The sequence below is a fragment of the Vidua chalybeata genome, chromosome 5 (assembly GCF_026979565.1).
Source record: "Vidua chalybeata isolate OUT-0048 chromosome 5, bVidCha1 merged haplotype, whole genome shotgun sequence".
NCBI lineage: Eukaryota > Metazoa > Chordata > Aves > Passeriformes > Viduidae > Vidua > Vidua chalybeata.
The window spans coordinates 20,263,601-20,281,987 of NC_071534.1; the positions used below are offsets into that span (position 1 = coordinate 20,263,601).

General features: G+C 49.8%; 1 protein-coding gene across 3 annotated transcripts; it reads left to right on the plus strand.

The window, feature by feature from the left end:
• The first annotated feature begins 121 nt into the window (after positions 1 to 121).
• LGALS2 (galectin 2) lies at positions 122 to 17,042 on the plus strand. 3 transcript variants are annotated; one of them, XM_053943289.1, is made up of 7 exons: positions 122 to 354; positions 6,830 to 6,966; positions 12,158 to 12,262; positions 14,234 to 14,471; positions 15,307 to 15,389; positions 15,601 to 15,760; positions 16,863 to 17,042. In XM_053943289.1, exons 4-7 carry the CDS (start codon positions 14,277 to 14,279, stop codon positions 17,007 to 17,009), a joined length of 585 nt encoding a protein of 194 aa, XP_053799264.1. In that variant the 5' UTR covers positions 122 to 354; positions 6,830 to 6,966; positions 12,158 to 12,262; positions 14,234 to 14,276; the 3' UTR covers positions 17,010 to 17,042. The 3 variants fall into 3 exon arrangements, with proteins under 3 accessions (XP_053799264.1, XP_053799263.1, XP_053799265.1); XM_053943288.1 differs by lacking the exon at positions 122 to 354 and adding an exon at positions 368 to 485; XM_053943290.1 differs by lacking the exons at positions 122 to 354; positions 14,234 to 14,471 and adding an exon at positions 368 to 485.
• Positions 17,043 to 18,387: the final 1,345 nt, after the last annotated feature.

Sequence of the window (18,387 nt, forward strand, 5' to 3'; positions counted from 1 at the left end):
GCGTGTGGGGCGGGCGGGGGACGGGGATGGCTGGTGTTGCTCCAGAAATCGCTGGAGCGTTCCAGGAGAACAAACTCCGTTTGTCCCCGCTTTCCGTGTGGCTTTGGTGATCTAGGCCAGCCAACTGTGGCACCTAAGAGCGCCTGTTTTCTCTGCTCCAGGGGTCCTGGCAGGAGCAGCACGGCTTCTCCCCGCCTCGCTGCTTGTGCAGTTTGATTTCCTGCTCTTCACGTCCCGAGCGCCTGTGTGAGGGGTGCCCGCTGAAGGCGGCGGCGGGGCTTGGGGCTGGCGCGGGCCAGAGCGTCGGCGATAAGAGCACAATGCAGCCCACAGTTCGGCGCTCCGGCCTCTGAGGTGCAGACAGACGCCTGAGCTCAGCGCTCCCGTGCTGGGTTACTCATTTACAGCGCTAATCCCACGGCTGACGAGGGAACTGCCCTGTTGTCACCCCTAATGGCTTTTCCTGATGGATAGACATTGTCTTGGTAAAGGCTTTTTGGCCATTGAAAAGCACTTTTTGGCGCCTGAATGTAGTTCTTTTTTTAACTGTTACTGCCTTGCATCACAAAGCCCTTTTAAAGTGCCTTTCATAGAAAATTGCAACATCCTTCCCCTTGCTGTGTTCAGGCACGTTTTACACAGATTATTTTAATCGTATGAGTCAGCCCTGCCTGTCACTATTCCTTTGATTTTTCTGAGAATCCTGAAGTCATCTCTAGGAGCCCTCCAGGTCATGTACGATCTGCATAGAAGGCACGCAGCGCTCTATCCCCCACAGCGATGCCTCTGAATGAAAGGTTTCGCAGGCTGGTGTTTTACACAGCCCCCTTTTGCTGAGGTTTCGGTCCGTCTGAGTCTCAAGCGTGTTTGTTTTCTTTTCTTTGGCAACACCCAGTGGTTAGCAAGTCCAGGACGAATGGAAAGCTGCGCCTCTTTTCGGCCGGTTGCAAACAATGGCGAATGAACTCGTGCATTTCAGTCCTGTCAGCGGCGACCTTGCTTTTGTTTCTCAGAGATTTACGAGTCTCTTTCCCCTTTGGTACATCTGCTTTCCAGATAACAGGGACCCAAAGTGCAGCCAATGGAAAAAGAGATCGGAATGTGAATCTTTGCTCCCTGTAAGAGCGGCTAGATGATGTGTGAGGAGCAACCTTTCTCCCCTCCATTTATTTTTACCGACAGCTGGAATTTTAAGCTAGGTTTGGACGGAGTGAGGCGCTCCAAGTTGTAATTAACACTGCTCCAGACGGAAAGTACTGGAGCTATAATTAGCTCGTAGCCAGTTGCGGAGGAAAGTGATGGCGTGCAAGCCAGAAGCCTGGATGAGCACAGCTCATGGGATCAGAGCATGGCCCTGTGTTGGCACAGGGATGCAGTCCGTGGTTGTCAGGCTCTGCAGCACCGCCCGCAGAGGGCACCAGCAGGCAGGGGAGCGCCTGCCTGAGCAGCCCGGGCTCAGTGAACACTCCTGCTGCTTGCGGCACTCGAGGGGAATCCCAAACGGGCCAAGTCCCTCTCCATCGGGAAGGAAAGGCCTCACAGGAGCGGCCAGTCTGTCTGGGAGAGGGGGTTTTCCCTTACCAGGTCGTCTTCTGCCGGCCAGAACCACCCTGTCACCCAGTCTCTGTTTGTTTGGTTTCTCTGCTGTGTGTTTATGTGAGCCCTGCGATGTTTTTCAGATGTGCCTGTGTGCGCTTCCTCCTGGGTCGTCAGCTGTGGCCCAGGACGTAAGCTCCCCTTTCCCCATCAGATTCCTCTTTCTTTGGCAACGTGTTCTGCCAGAGACGTTTCACTTTCCTGAAGTTTGGCACTGTGGTCTATTTTTTTTTTTTTTTTTTTTTCCCTGTTTGTTTGTTTGTTTTCCTGCTCTGGCTGACTCCAGCAGCCAGTTCCTGGGGGGTCGGCTCAGTTTTCACTCTGCTACTTTCTCTTGGAACAAGCTGGCAGCACCTCTCCTGACATCACCTGGGACCATGCACCTCTTTACACAATCCTCTGGATTTGCAGCCCTGCCATTCCCTGAGCTTGGCTAATCTCCTTCCTTTTGCAATACTTTTAAGCACTTTCCCAGCAGAGGGTTGCAATTAGAGAGGCAAGTATAGAGTTGCATACTTCTCTAGAGGGAGAGCAGGTTTGAGCTCCTTTAATCTAATAGGAAATGTCTCCTTCCCTTTTATATGCAGCACTTTCTTCTATGCACTCATCCACCAGGATTGCTCCCTTCCATTTCTTTCAGCAGTTTCCCTTTCAGCTGTAGGAAGACCTGTCCCCGGTGATCAAAGGCATCCTTCTGCAGCTACAGGAGCAGAATGAGGAAACAGGATGCTGCATAAGGGATCAGAAAACCTGCTGGCTAAATCTCTGCAATTAAGCATGTCTTGAAGCAAGACTCAGGGAAACACTCAGCTAATCTTGCTGCCTCAGTTTCCCTGGTTGTTAGCATGGGGGTATAATTTCATTTTCTTCCTTTGGGGAATGGCCTTGACCTCTGTACACCAATTTTCCTTTCCGTATTGGTTCTGTCATTAGAGCAACTGGCTCAGCAAGACAAGTGAGAGAAGCAAATACCAGAGTTAGAGGTGAGCTGTGCACCTCCCTGTTTCCTTGTGTTCAAGCCTTGCTTCCCAGCTCAAGGAGTGTCTTGATTCCTTGACTGAGCAGGCAGCGGTGCCCTTCTGTACAGTGTGGGGAGTGAAAGTGTCTCCTTACACCCTGGGGAAGGCTCAAGTGGGTTTGCTGATGCTGATAGCTTCTTTGTAACAAAGTCCGGGGCATTTGGGGTGTGCTCTGAGACTATAGGAATGCTCTTGCTCCTGAGGAACTCTGTCTGCAGCAGGCAAAGATTAAATAAAACTGATGGGACGGAAGCCCTCGTTGTAGGTGTGGCTTGGGGGGCTGGTAGGTTTTGTAGCTGGAAGTTGAATAAGGAGAGGAAGACCTGCCAGGTTGCAGCGAGCTGCTTCAATTTACGGGGCTGAAGTGAGCACTGAGGGCCCTGAGCCCGCAAGGGGGAGCCTCGATGGAGTCATTCACAGCGCTGCTGATGAGATCAGCTCCAGACTGGAACAGATCCATGACCAATACTATGCACTCGATGCTCGGGAGTCGGCAGAGGCACTGGAAAACGCGAACAGATGCACCCATTCTTGCTTTACCCCTTGCTTGCAGAGCTGCAGCTGGCAGATGGAAGGGGCATGATTAGAGAGCACAAGTACTGGGGGGAAAAAAGTAGTTCAAGAGCCTGGATTTTGCTGAGATACAGTTTGGCTCTAAAGAACAACAGGAGGGAGAAGGAGAAAAAACCTATTGTAAAGGCATTTTTCATGGGCACCCAAGCGTGATCTGAGCAGAAATTGGCAACATGAAGCTAGGCGTCCTGAAGCAAACCGAGGAGCCCAGCTGCAGCAAATCCCCAAGCCTGGATGATGAGCACATCCCCGCATTGCGGCGAACACGAAGTGTGACTTAGTGAAGCGTTTGCTGGGGATGTTTAATGTAGCAGCCGCCCGGGAGCTCAGAGATGCAGTCGTGTGCAGCATCTCTTTTCCAGTGCAGCTCAGAGAGGAGGCATTCCTGCTGCAGAGTGCCCCAGTGCCGAATGCACGTGTACTCATCTGTGCAGCTGGCTCAAGTGTGGCATGATGAGCTTGAATAGATGGGTTTTGGCCCAGGCTTGAAAATCCCCCATTGCCAGCAATCTCATTTTGGCTGCAGCTGCCTCAGGTTCCCTAGGAAACTCCGGTGCTGGCTAAAGTCCGGGCTGTGAAACAGCAGGAGGAAGCAGTCCGGTGGCGCCCTCCCTCCAGCCTGGCTGCTCAGTCTCTGCCTCTTGGCACTACAGCCAGCTTCTGCCCCGCTGCTGGTGATGGTGAGGAGCAGCAGGGCAGAGCGATCCCATTGCTGGGGCATGGTGGACGTGGAGCTAGGGACAAAAAGAAAACTGTGACCCAAGAGGAGGGGTAGGGAGACTCTGAGTCTGCATATGCAGATTACCCAAGGGTGGACCTGGCTCTTTTTATAGGCTCCTTTCTAGTCCCTCTGGCTTCATCTGTTTTAGTAAGTGCAACAGGAGCAGGGCTGGCCTTGAGCATTGCCTCAGGATGATGGCTCATGCTGTGCAGTTGTTAGCAATCCCCCTGCCTTGGTTTTGAGCAGTGCCCTGTACAGCACCCAGGCACAGCTGGGGGACAATTCCCAACAGAGCCTTGTTGCCATGCTTTTAACCCCATGGATGGAAGCTGTGTTCTGCTCCTTGGCTTTTGGGCACAAGGGTGAAACAGCTACACTCTGTAAGCCCAGGTCCTCCAGAAGGCAGGTTTTTGAAGTGCAGTCACCTGCAGCCTGTATATTTATCCTCTAATTTTCCAGTGTTTTCCTCGTCGAAGATTGGGGAATGTCATGCAACAGGTCGTGGGTGAGTGTGTGGGATGGAGGTGTGTGCGCCAGACAAACTGGGAAATGCTCTGTCTGCTGGGTATGGCTGACCTGTGGGTTGTGACTCAGTGTCCAATACTCCATGCTATGCATCATTGGCTGCATTTGACCTTCTGTCATGTGGGGTGGGTGAGATACTAGGAGAAAATGTTGCCCAAGCAAATGAGGTCAGTGTGGGGGCCTGCTCCCGGATGCAGGGATCAGACAGGCCCGGGCACACAAACACGTTGAATTTTCCTCTCTGGCTCTCCTGCCTGAGGCCGGCAGAACAAGGAGCCCATGGAACACATGCTTCTGCAAGAACTTCCCATGCACACACACCTGTGTCCTATTTCCCCTGCCACCCCAAGTCACATCAGGTTTGGGAGCAGAACAGGGGCAGAGCTCATGTATCCCCCATTCAATGTGCTGCTGACCGACATGTCCCCCAGCCAGAAGAAGGAGCAGGTGCATTTGACCAGCCTCTGCTTTGTCTCCACTTGGAGGGGCTGTGTTCAAGCAACTCACTGTTCCCCTCAGCTCTGCAGGCTTTTCAAAGGCAGTGTCCACGTTCTGGATCTTGCTGCAACCATCTTGCACTTTTGCTGTCCCTTATGTGCAGCCCAAGCCCCCTAATCTTGGAGGTGGGGAGACGCTCCTAGCAGAGGCTGTTCCTCTTTCCACGGAGATTGCTCCTCCTCGAACAGAGCAGCTTTGCATTTGGAGTAGCCTGGTTCCCAGCAGCGGTGCTCCGGCTGAATTTCAGAAGGATGGTGTGTGCTGGGATTTGATAGGGTTAAAAGCTGTGGTGTCACAGCAGGGTTCAAGAGTGGGCTATGAGACTTCTTCCCTCTGACTGCTGTGCTTCTCCTGCTGGTGTCCAGAGCTAGTGCGAGGCACTCTTCAGCTCATCCTGAGCCAGCTCTCAGGGAAGCTGTGTCTCTGACAGAGCTGTTCAGGAAAGATTCCCACCCCTTTCCTAATGAGGCTGAGTGAATAATAGAGATGTTCCTCAGGGATGGTGTTGTAAGCAGTGCTACGTGCACGTTCAGGGACAGAAAGCAGGTCTCCACTAGCTTTTCCCTACTGTTCTGCAGCAGACTGGATGTGTGTCCCATCTTGACAGAAGAGATAAGAGATCTGCCTGCAGATGAGAACTTGCCTGGCAGTTGCAGCCACCTGTCCTCACATTGTGCTTATCAGATCTCCCGGCTTGGGAAGTCTGTTTAAGTCTGTTTGTTGGCAACCGTGTTTGAGGCTATTCAGCCTGGGATATGATAAGATTAGTCTGGGGTGAGTCGCACTGAAGGCATTTAGTTTCCAATACTCTTTTCTCCTCTCTGGAGCAAGCATCCTCCGTCCAGGAATCTGACTGCAATTAAAGCCTGGTGTTTGTTTTGTTGATGGGGGCTTTCCAGGAGGGGAGCAGCACAAAGAAACTTGGGGGCAGCTAGAGGGACATAGCAAGGTTCTGGCCCCTGCATGTTGCCAGTGGTGAGGAAAAAAAGGACAGCAGGAAAAAGCACAAACTGGAAGGAAGGGAAAGAGAGCCAGAGAGAACAAAGAGCTTGGAATGACTGCTGGGAATGCAAAATAAACATCCACTGTGCTCAAGTAAAGGCTTATGTACTACTGGCTACATGGGTCAGAAACAAGAGTAGAGGCTCATGGGTGCAGTCCAGGGAAGGGACAGGATGCTTATATGGGACAGGGGTCCCATAGTGCTGGAAAGGGAGACTAGGAGTCCCATCAGTGCAAAGCAGTCACTGCCCTGCTCCCTGGAGTATCTTGAGGAGATTAAATATCTCAGAGCAGTGCTGTGGCCCAGCTCTTCCCTTGTGTCTCACTTTGAAGGTCCATGGGTTCAGGTATTTCTGGTGCCCTTCCCTCTGGAAAGTGGGAGAAGAGGAATACAGAGAGTCATTTGTGTGGGCCTCATCTTTTCTTAGATCTCCTTCAGATGCCTGCAGTTCCCTCTTTAGATGCCCATTTCCTGCACTGAGTCAGTCATTTGGGGATTTGGACTCCCTTTTTTTGGGCAGCTTTCCTTTCCCATGTTCATCTGGTTTGGTTTTTACTGTTTCATTTTGCAGTGCCATCAAAGGGAGTTTGTTCAAGCTGATTTTGCAGCAACAGATAGTTTTGACTTGACAACCCCTTCCTTTGCAGACCTCAGTCATGGCCTTAGATCCAGGGTGGGTTGTCCCTTCAGATGCTCTCCAAGTTGATGTGTGGTAAGGTGGCTTGCTGCTTCCCAGTGGAGATGAAGGATACTTGGCTTTAGTGACGTGAGCATGGAAGAACAGACTTTTTTTTTTGCTCCCTTACTTTCCAGCCTATAAGCTGTTAATTCTTGTGGCTTTTCAAAACTTGCTATTTCTCCCTTAGCATTTCTTTCTCTTTTTTTTTTTTTCAGTGGATGAGCCACCATTGGCATTGTGCCTCGTGCGTGTGACTCAGATGGATTCTGCTTGTCTGAAAGATTCCTGCAAGTCCTCAGAGTTGTCCAACCTGCCTGGCTCAGCACTGGAAGCCGTGAGAAACACTCTGAAAGTGAGTCCTACAGCCTCGTTGTCCCTCATTGTGCAGGATGGAGGCTTGGCAGTCACTCTCACTTCTTGCCCTTGCTGTGATGTGGGGTTTAATCCAGGATGGCTGCTCTGTGGAGGGAGGTCCCCAAGGACCTTTTGTATAATGGTGCAATGCTGCATTTCTTTTTTGCTTATTCTAGTTCCAGCTAGCTGGTCTCATACTGTCTCTGTTGTGGGAAATGGTCCCCTTGAAGTCAGTGAAGTTGGGCTTGAGACATCTTGGAAGTCCCATGGCTTCCACTGCAGGAAGACTTCTCTTCTTTGAATGCCTCTGGTTTTCAGACTTAATTGGACCCACCAAGGGCTGATTTTTTCCAGAGGCACTAAATGCCTCAGTCCCTCCTGCTGATAGTAGATGGTGTGATGAGAGATCAGCATCTTTGATACTCCAGCTGTATCAGCTAGGGGAGTACAGCTTCCTTTTAGCTTTTTGCACAGGTTTGCAAAGTGATTTGATTTGATTTTGTGGCCATGGAAACTTTAAGATGAGAATCCAAACAGGAGGAGTTGATCTTGGATATGAAGTTGGGTATCTGTACCTCAATTTCCTCATGTGAGGAAGCTGCCATTTTCCTTGCTCAATGGTAAGATAAAACTGTTGTAGATGTTAATCTTTTGGTCGAAGATGCAAGTGGACCATAAGACCTCAGGAAGCTGATCCTTTGTGGAGTGCTCTTTGGAAGATCCTTTTCCCATTAAGCTAATAATGATCCCAAAAGTCCCAGAGAGAGAGCGGCTGTGAGCTTTCTGTGCATCTTCTCTTTTCCAATAGGGAAGCTTTCAACACAAGTGAATTATTATCTCCAGGCATGTTTTTGAAAGCCTTTCCTACAACCTGCATTCCTGGCATGCACCTATGAGTGAAAGAATTAGAGAAATAAAGTCTGGAAATGGAACTGGGTGGCATGTCATCGGTCCTCTGACCTCCTTTCTCAACCCTCTGCCAGTTGTGTTCATTCTCCTGCCCTTCAGCCAAGCTGGGAACCCAGAAGACATGACTCACCTGGCTGCTTGGGTTGATAAAAACGACCCCTTATCAACCAATTTCCTTGCAAATGAACCACCTTTCTCCCCTTCCCGTGCACAGCTCAGACCACACAGAAATGTTTCTACAGACTTCAGAGCTGCCTGAGAGAGTCATCCCCTGCAAAGGTGCAAGGACATAACTTGGAAACCATCCATCAGCGCACATTTGAGCTCCCCCATGGAGGTGGGAGATGCCAGCCACTGTGGCACCACTGCCCTTCTGATAGAGGAGGGAGAGAGATGGAGTCTGAGGCTGTACTTGTTCCCTGTGCTCTGATCTGCTCCATTGCTTGATGCAGATTCCCTTTCTCACTGCTGCCTCTGGCCCTGAAGAAAGGGCCAGGGTGGTTTCCCCTCACATTTTAGTTCTTCAGCTATCTTTGTCCTTCCTCCTCCTCTTCCCCCACATCCTAAGGAAGAGAAATTGCACCCTACAGCTGAAGAGGGGTGATGTTTGTGGAGAGCCTACTGGATGCTGGTGGCCTCTAATGTCTTGCCCTCTGGTTTAGATCATGGATACTTCCATAGTTTCCACAGGTGCTCTGGATGATGCACTATGAGTGAGCTGAGGCAGGAGGGATGGCAGGAGATTAACCTCTAGTCCTTTGTTCCTTCCCGTTTTACTTGATCTGAATGTGGAGACCAGTGCTTTCTCTAGAGGAGCCATCCCACTCTGGGTAACATCTTAGGGAGGAGTTTAGTGCTCCTGGGCACTTTTTTCTTGTGCTCATCCTTGCTTTGCCTTCTCCTGCATCTCCTGGACAATTCTCTCCTGTACACACCCTTAGATCCACAGACCTGCTTACCCAGTTTCTTGCTTACCTCAGCATTTGGCTGAGGTAAGTACACTTTGTTCTTTCGGTCCTCCTCCGTTAGGAAGCTGGCTGACTTTCAGAGCTCAGTTGGGTGTAGGTTGCAGCACTCTTTGCTGAGAAAACCACCAACACCTCTTGACTAAAGGGGAAGCCAGTCCTATTCAGAAATTTCTGTACTGGTAGGTGGAGGGCTGAGCATCTCCATTAGGAGGTGGTGGAAGTTTCTGCTTAGTTGTATCCTGAGCCCTGGCCTCTGAAAATCCACCCCACAGCCTTCTAAGGCAGGGGTCATTCCCCCTAGGCTTAATGAAGAGAGGAAATCAAAGCAGAAACAGGACTTAATCACAACTGCCATGAGGAACCACAACCAGGGCCCAGATGAGGTCAGAGAACACAGTTTAAATCAGGTCACTGCTTGAGATTTATTGTGTGGAGTTTTTTTTTCTTTACTCCCGCACTGAAATCTTTCCCCAGAGGCTATTCAAGGAAATAAATATCCAGTGGAAAGGGACAATAGCTTGCTGTGGAGTACAAATTATATGAAGCAGTAGGAAATAATAGCAGAGTAAGCAGCTGCTACTCCGAGAAAGAATGCATGGTTGATCTCTCCAGCTCCCTTTGCCTTGAGCAGACACTGATGCCTGGTCCAAGGCACAAGGCTCCCTTGGTGCCTGGAGTGCAATGTGGGACAGGTTCCTTATCTGTACTGCAGTGTCATTCTCCAGTGCCACTTCTTTGGTGCCTAGTTAGCACCAAGCCTTTTATGAGGGTGCTAAAGGGATCTCTCTTCTCTTCTTGCAGAGCTTGGGTTGATGTGGGGACAGTGGCACATGCTTCCATGCACCTGGCATGGCTGCCTTGCCTTCCTCTATCTTCCTGATGCCTTCTGGATTGAGCATTATCTCTGGTGGTGACCTGTGTCAGTCCTGCAGGGGACTGTTCATAGCTCACGTTGTCTAGAGAGAATGTGTTGGTTTTCTCTTCTCTGAGGTCCTTGCAGCCCTTCCTCAGAATACTGTTGAGAGAGACAGTAGGGGTGATTTTGACATGCTGGTGTGGATTCTGGGGGCTGTCTCTGCCACAAAAGGCCTGAGAACCCTATAACCACTGAGTCTACCTTGGCTGGGAAATGGGGAAGTCTGTGGTTTTCCTCAGGGCTTCACACCTAGCTGGCTTATCTCCTGCCCAAATAAGAGAACAAAATAAATACTGCTGCCAGCAACGATGCTGCTGAGGATCTTGGCAACCTGCTGGGGAGGGTGGCATTCAGTCTGTTCTCAACAGCTGTGTGGGTGCCCTGTGGTTGAGGAGGCAGCTCTAGGCTATGGTACATCAGGTGCTGCTGTCTGGAGGCACTCCAAGGGTCCTGAGCTCCTGTTGGTACTCCTGGTGGCCTGAGATCACCTCAGGACTAGCAGAAAGGCTGGGAAAGATTGTTGACCTCAAAATCTACCATGTGGGACCGCTGCAAATAGAGCTGCTGCATTTTATGGGGTGAAAGGACTCTGCAGAGGACCTGCCCTACCATTCTTCTGGCTGAAAGCCAACATGCTTGCATTAGGCTCTTTCCTCCTTAAAACATGTTCGGGGTTATTTTGTTTTCTCCATGCAAAATTGCAGGCCTGCCTGCTCCCTGTTGGAAGCTTGCCCTGCCCTTGAGTTGCATGTGGCCTCCACCCTCACGCCAAGTGACTACCTGTTGGGTCTTTGCTGTCCCTCTGGGAATGCAGCAAATGCTCCTCTGGAATGTGAACATGGTTGTCCCATACCAGTACAAGTGATGTGAACATGGTTGTCCCATACCAGTACAAGCCAGCTGCCCTCTGGCCTGGGTAAAAATCTAGGGGGCCCTGGAGGGGTGCTCCCAATCAGGTACCCTATTATAGGATCATCTCTCTGGGGAGTGAAGCATTCCTGGATCTTTTGCACCAGTGGCTGCCAGCTTCCACAGCTATTGTTTATGTTTTCCTTACTGCACAGATCCTCCACCTCTTTTGCAGATGCTCTTTAGCCGGATTTCCTCTTTCTTTGGGATTTACATTCCCATGCTATCATTGTTTCCCCAGGCTTTCTGCTTTGCAGTGTCAGCAGGGAAGTATCAACCTGCCCCTGTCACCCTCCTTTCATCATCCCAATCGCCACCTCCAAAATTCTCCAACTGCAGTGGAGAATTTTGACTCTTCTGGGGTCCCTAAAGTCTCATCCTCTTCTGATGTGGGGAGCACATACCCCTACATGAGGGAGACCATCTGCACAGGGCTGGTGTCTGACCATATGGACGCTCAGCTCTGCAGACGAAGGAAGTCGCCAGTGCTGGCAGAGTTGCTGCCTGGCTTCCCACTATTGTTCCCAGTGGCAAATAAAAGGGGGGTGAACGCCCCTGGTGAGCATTGTAGGAGGGGGTAAATGTTATCTTGATAAAATCTCATGGCCCCTGTCTGAGCAGCTCATGCCTCTTTCCTGCTCGTCTCCCTCTCTGCATATTCTCACATCCGTGGTACTTGTGGCTCTGCACTCAACTCTCTGCACGGGGAGTTTTACTCATCCCCAGACAGAATCACAGAATGGGTCAGGTTGGAAGGGCCCACAGGGGTCACCTCCTCCTTGCCCAACATCCCTGCTCTAGCAGGATCATCCCAGAGCACATTGCACAGGATTGCATACTGATGGTTCTGTAATATCTCCAGCAAGGGAGACTCCACAACCTCTCTGGGCAGTCTGTTCCAGTGTGCAGTCACTTCCTCACATTCAGGTGGAACTTCCCGTCTATCAGTTTCTGCCTGTTGCCTCTTGTCCTATTGCTTAGCACCATTGAGAAGAGTCTGGCTCCATCCTTCTGACACCCTCCCTTCAGATGCTGATAGACATTGGTGAGATCCCTTCTCAATTGTCTCTTTTCAAGGCTGAACAGGCCCAGCTCCTTCAGCCTTTCCTCATAAGAGAGATTCTCCAGTCCCTTCATCATCTCTGCAGCCCTCTGCTGGATCTGCTCCAGGAGCTCCATGTCTCCCTTGTACTGCTGAGGAGCCCAGAACTGGACACAGTAGGAGACACATGCTGCTCTCCCTCTCAGGCAGCTGTAAGGAAAGGGTTTGTAATTTGCAGCATATACCTTAAACAAGGGCTTGGTGGTGAACTTGTTGCAGAAAAAAAGTCATGAGTGCCTATGCACAACCCATGAAGGAAACAAGGTTTCAGTTTTGGTTCAGTTCAATGAACCAAATGCACAATGGCAGAACCATGCCTACTCTGTCCTCACACGCTAATGTGGAACTGAAAGTAATTTCTACTTTTGCTTTTTACCCAAATAAGGGACTGCATAAGAATTATTCAGGAAATAAAGTGAACTGGATGAGACCCACCATCAAGAAGCCCAAGGCACAGAAGGACCATTAGGAGGCTGCTAGATCCATGGAGGTGACTACCTTCTACTTGCCCTATCTTGCTTCTTCTCCTCCTCTCTCTTTCTCTCTCCCTTCCTTTCTCTTTTCCATATAAGATTCATTTTGTAAAATAAAGTCGGCATTCTTGAACTGGCATTCAGTCTCCTTTCTGCCTTAATCTGGGCAGACAACTTCAACAGTGAATCTGAACATTTTAATTAGCATCACCATTTTCTGACCCGAAGTCCTGTTCAACAGTTCCGAACTTTTAATGCTCTTCCCTCCTGGTGGGAGATTGACCCTCTGAGGGAGATTGACCAAGCCTTTACTGTTACTTTTACTGTCCCTCTGTGGGTGACAGCTTTCTCCTGCCTGGTGTTTCGGTCTCCTCCCTCTTAGAGAGACCGAAAGAAAAACGGTTATCAAGGGTGACCAGTGTAAAGCTAAAGTTTTACTCCCTCCTGGAGAACTTTGGTAGTTGCCTCTTTCCTTCCGGGGTGGAATGAGCATAAACTAATTGTGATAATGGACAAGCAATAGCTGATCACATTACTAGTTTGCAGGTTGAATGAAAAATGGGACGAGGAAAAGGTAAGTTGCCCATGAAAGGTAAGAAGGTAAAGTTATTTGTGCAGTTTTGGGGGTTGTTTATCTTGCATGCAAAAATCAAAAGCTTCCTGCCACCTGAAAAGGGTTGCAGATATAAAATTTATGAGTTTGAAGTGAGAAATTTATGTTCTTAGAACAGCATTTTCTTTTGAGAAAGGGACACAGGAGAAATTGTAAAAACTAGTAGATATTACTTTAAATAAAAATGAGCAATTAGAAAAACTACTGTCTGCAGCTGAAATATGAGAAAAATAGATGTAGAAAAATCTAGGTAAATTACTTGATAAAATCCCACATGAATCATCCTCTAATTCAGTCCAGCACATCTATAGGGTGGTATATTGTGAGGATCCTGAAACATGGGATGGGGATATTGGGTACAATGATAATGATTTAGAGGCAGACTCTCACCCTACCCCAAAAGCAGTAGAAGTTCATCCTTTAATTGAAACTGAAACGGTGGATAAGGGGAGTGGAGAAACCCACAATACTGTTTAATATGTTTATACCTAATGAAAATAAGCCATTACTGCTTGTTTGCTTTTGCCTAAGTCTGTAGAAGACCCCCTTTTCATGAGTATATTTACTAAGACTGGAATACCCAGGACACTGTTCAGACAGCAAATCCTTGCTCCCCAGATAAAAAACAAGTTACTGTGCAATTTAGCCAGCCATTCAATTTTGCTTCAATATTTGAGAAGGAGACCCTGGGCTCTGTATTATCCCTGGGATGGCTGCAGGGTAGCAGTGTGATATGAAGGTGTGTACAGGCGTGCTGTGGACACAGCAGTGTGGTGGGAAAGAGACCCAGTGCCAGAAAACACCATCCCCAGCACAGGTTCCTGCTGGTTCCATGCTCAGCCCTGGAGGTTTCACCAGCAGTTTCAGTGTCCTCCAGAGCAAACAATTTCCCAAGCCTGCTGGAATTTTATGACCCCTTGCTCATGGGAAACACCTCCAGGGAAGAAATGCTGATCAGCACTTCTTTCTTCAGGATGTTTTAGGGAAGGGTAGAAGCTGTCTACCAGCTGTCTGTGTAGCAGCAGGAGCACTCAGGTGCTCTCTGTAGGGCTTGGGAGTGGGACTGAGGGACAACTGGTCTCCTGAGCCTTGACCTCCTCCTCCATCTCCCTTTTCCACTTGACTTTTGGAGACTTACAAATCAGGGGCACTGACTACTGACTTACATAATAGCTCTTACCTGGGAAGAAGACAGCAGGGGTGATACTCTCCTGTGAGGACAACATTCCTATATCTAAGGGTTAGGGAGGATGGGACTATTGAACCTGAAGTGGCCTGGTGTGTGGCTCCTCAAGCTAAAAGGTTTGGGTCTAGATAGTGCTTGGATGAGAGGTTGCAGAAGAGCTGCCACATAAGGGTATTGCAATCCACACAGCTGAATCTAGAGCCACAAGAAGAGAAGGAGCTTGGATGCCACTATGTCACTCCTGCAGAGGACGCTCCATAACTTGTGCCATCTAGAGGGAATGCGTTGGTTGTCCTCTCCTCCAAGCTCCTTTGAGCCCTTCCACGGAGGACTGTGGGGAAGGATGGTGAAGACCATATTTGTCTGCTGGTATGGATTTTGGAGCTGCCCCTTGCCACAAAAGGAAGGAGCTGGGATGTTCTTTTGGGTGAGCTGTTACACACAGGAAAGAAGTGAACATGCTGGTCACACTCTTGGCCAGCTGGGAAGATGTTTGTCCTATCTCATGTCTAAAGTAGCACCCCTAAGGGCTGTGTGTCATAGTCCTTCCACTGGGAGCCCACCAAGGAAGCTGGGATTGCTTTTATTTCCTGGAATCCCTAGTGAGAAGTGTACATATGGAAGTTTTTTCCTAGGATCAAAGTCTTCTGGCTTAATAGCAGCCATTGGAGCTTTGCAGAGGCAGCAGTCATGTTAATGTGTAAGCCACAGGGAAGTTTAGATCTTAAGTTCCTATGTGCAAAGCATTTCTGAGCTAAACTGCTGGTGTCTCCCTGCCTGGTTACTCTGCCCTCTGAGGAAAATGCCTGTAAGCACTGCTGCTCCTGTCCTCTGTCACCCAGGGTCCTCAGCTCAGCAAGGCTGAGTGAGACTGGCAAGTCATAGCCACTCTCACCACTTGCATTTCTTGGGCAGCATTGGCTTTCCACCAAACCCTGGGCAGTGCCCCTCTGCTTTAACCCTCTTTGTGTCTCTGCTGTCCTGCTTTCTCTTCATTCTGCTGAGGACAAGCCAGTTTTTACTTCCCCTCTCTCTGATGTGTCTTCTCTCTTGCGGGTTTCACTCAGCCCACTCTTCTCTCACAGAATGAGAAGTTCACACAAGACTTGCAGCATGGAGGGTTTTGTCATGAGAGAAGCACCAGCTGAGAAAGCCATATGTTCTCCTGGCTGGGATGCCTCCAAGCAGCACCCTCTCAATTGCAGTGGCAAGTCAGGAGGAATGGCTGAAGGAGCCCCACAGACTATTTTTCTCTGCCTTAGGGAAATATTGAAATCTTAAACCTGAATATGAAGCCTGGGAACACCCTGAAGGTGAAGGGCAAAATATCTGCTGATACTGTTGGGTAAGTACAAAGAAACCACCTTGGCATGCCGGGGTTGAAGTTGGGCTATAGAGGAAGGTGGTTTTCCAAGGTTGCCAGATACAAAAGAGCACATTGTTATGCCACCTGCAACACTGATGGAGGAACTGGGCGCAAAGATGTATATGGGATCTCAAGTCTTCCAAGACCCTCTCCTGCCCATGCATATGACTTTCCTCATGCTCATTTACAGCTTCAGCATCAATCTTGGCTGCAGCTCAAGAGATCTGGCATTTCACTTCAATCCCCGCTTCAATGAGTCTGTCATCGTCTGTAACTCCAAGTGCTCCGATTCCTGGCAGACGGAACATCGTGACCGCCACCTCCCTTTCTTCAGGGGTTGCACTGTCAAGGTGAGGGTGCCAGCATGGGGTGTGTGTGATGTCTGGGGGGTTATGGGGTGCGAGGGGAAGCCCCTGGTTAGCAGATTCCCATACCGTAGTTTTCCCGGTCCCACTCAATACCTCCTGCTCCCTCACAATGGCCCCTCTTCTGGGTTTTTGGTCCTGATTGCCATTTCCACTCCTCTTTCAAAACTGCAATGCTGTTTCTGGGATTTTTAAGTGAATCCTGTCTGTCTCATGCTTTGTAAGTGCTTCCTTGCCCCTCCCTCTGTCCAGCAGGTACCTGGGGCATATATGAAAGTAAAGGGAGTCGCCAAGAAGCAGGGTTTGCTGCTGTTTACCTTATTTCTCTTCCTCCTTCCTATGTAAACACAGGCTTTACGGCAACCCCGAGTTTGGAGCAATGTCCAAAAGCCTCTCCCTGAACTCTTCTGTCCTAATTACTCCTGGATCCATGCTGCCAATCTGTCCTTTCTCTCTTCCTGCCAGGGATGCTGTGCTAGTTGCTGCCTCACCTTATCTGATGTCCCAAATCATTAACAGGGCTGCATTTAGGAGTATTCCGGTTGCTATAGCTGTGGAGAGAAAGCTTGTTTCCTCAGACAGAACTAGCTCTTGGGGAATGGGTAGTGAGGTGATGGCTTTGGGGAACATTGCCTTTAGTTTTCAATGACCAGTGATGCATTCTTGTCCTGTCTTCTTGTGCATGCTTATCAGCAAAGCTCCTTTTCCTGTGTCCTGGTGACCTGCTGAGGACATTGGGGGGTCAGGTTTATTCTGCCCTGTTCAGAGGAGAATGGTGGTGTACACATTCCATTTGCTTTGTGAAGACATGTAAAGACATACCTGGGTTTAGCTGCTCTGAGTTTACAGTCTGAGTAGCTGAAACAGCCTCAGGAGAGATCCTGTCCCCAGTCATAGTCTGTATTCCTGCTTAGACCCTTGATATCAACTGCTCATTTCCTGAATCACCCTCACCTCAACCCCCAGCACCTTGCTTAAGATTGTAGTGGACAGTCTTATGTAACAGTCAGGCCTTTTGCCTAAATGCTGACCTCTGAATACCCTCCTTGCCCCCAATTCCTGCCCTTCTTTCTCTTTTTTCTCCCAGTTCTTCATTGAAATGCTGTCAGACAAATTCCGTGTGAAACTGCCGGATGGTCACGAAGTGTGCTTCCCCAACCGGCACGGCTACCACAATATCAACTACATAAGCATCATGGGAGGCTTCAAGATCATCTCCTTCAAGCTGAGCTGATGGACACTGCTTCCTAGCTCTAATAAAAACCCAAGCCAGTAGAAGACTGCTTGTTCCAGCTGCTTTGTTTTCTGTAAGAGCTTTGTGCCCCTGTGCAAGCCACTGACAAAGTCCAAGGTTCTCCCAGCAATAGGAAAGAAGCCATTGTTGGATAATGCCAGGTACCTTCCAGGTCAGAACAGGCTGTGGGCTCAAAGGGATAGTAGGTAGGCCTACTACAAAGCAGGCTGTAGGTGGGATCCAGGATGGGGACACCGTACGATTGCTTGGGAAACGGTTGTGTAATCTTTTCACAGAGCTCCATTACTTCCTGCAGCCCAGCTTTTGGGAAGGGGGCATAGTGAAATGGGAAGGAAGGCATAAATGTAAATGAAGTGGCATTTGATGTGAGAAGGAAGGCATAAATGTAAATGAAGTGGCATTTGATGTGGCATTAGGTGCTACAAAAGTGCATAATTAAAAGGTGGCATGGACAGCACAGGTGTGCCCCCAGCCAGCATTTCTGCCATAAATAAGGGATTGTGTCCAACTTTCCCTTCGACCTCACCTCACTTATCTGCTGGCACATTCCAGTCAGGTTAGCCAGTACTTTGACATTTCCACAGCAGATCCTACTCATCAAAAATGGGGCAGGGGAGGCAGTGGGATTTGGACTGAGTTATGTGGCTCAGTAGCTCCTTGCACAGGACTACAGGCAAATAGTCACAATTAGTGGCTAGCGGCAGTGTGTTATTTTTCTCGGCCCCGGTCAGCTCCCGAGTGCCCGGCTTGGGCTCCTCAGCTTCTCATCGGGGCTGGCGCTTGCCGCGACTTCCGGGCACTTCTGCTGCCACGCTCCGGGGTGGGCTGCTGGCCGCGCTTTGCCATCGGCACGAGGGAGGAAACGAAGAGGCAGGGAAAATGTCCAAATCCGTCCGCGTGGCGGCTGGATGCTTTATTGGCCGCGGGAGCCGTGATGGAGAAGCCGCAGCCCACTCCCAACCTTGTGTGGATGAATATGGCGCTGGGGCTGGGGAGCTGTGGAAAGATATAAGGGGAGGGATAGGAGAGGGCAAAGGCCCTCCCACCCAATGAGGGCAGATGCCGTGGCGATGACATGACCACGGTGACCAGTGGGAATGTGGCAGGGCTGGACATGGGGCTTTGGGGTGAGTGGGATCGCGGGAATGGGGTGATGGACACAGAATCCTCAGGAGTGGGCAGGGAGTGGTTACAAGAGTGGCAGGGGGAAGCTCCAATGGCAGGCAGCCTGGAGCTAACCATCGTGGGGGGGGAAACATGGGGGATGCACAAGGGTACACAGATACACAAAGATCAAAGATCAGAACCCCTAATCTGAACCCAAGCCCGGGATGCAACACCAATTATTACATCCTGC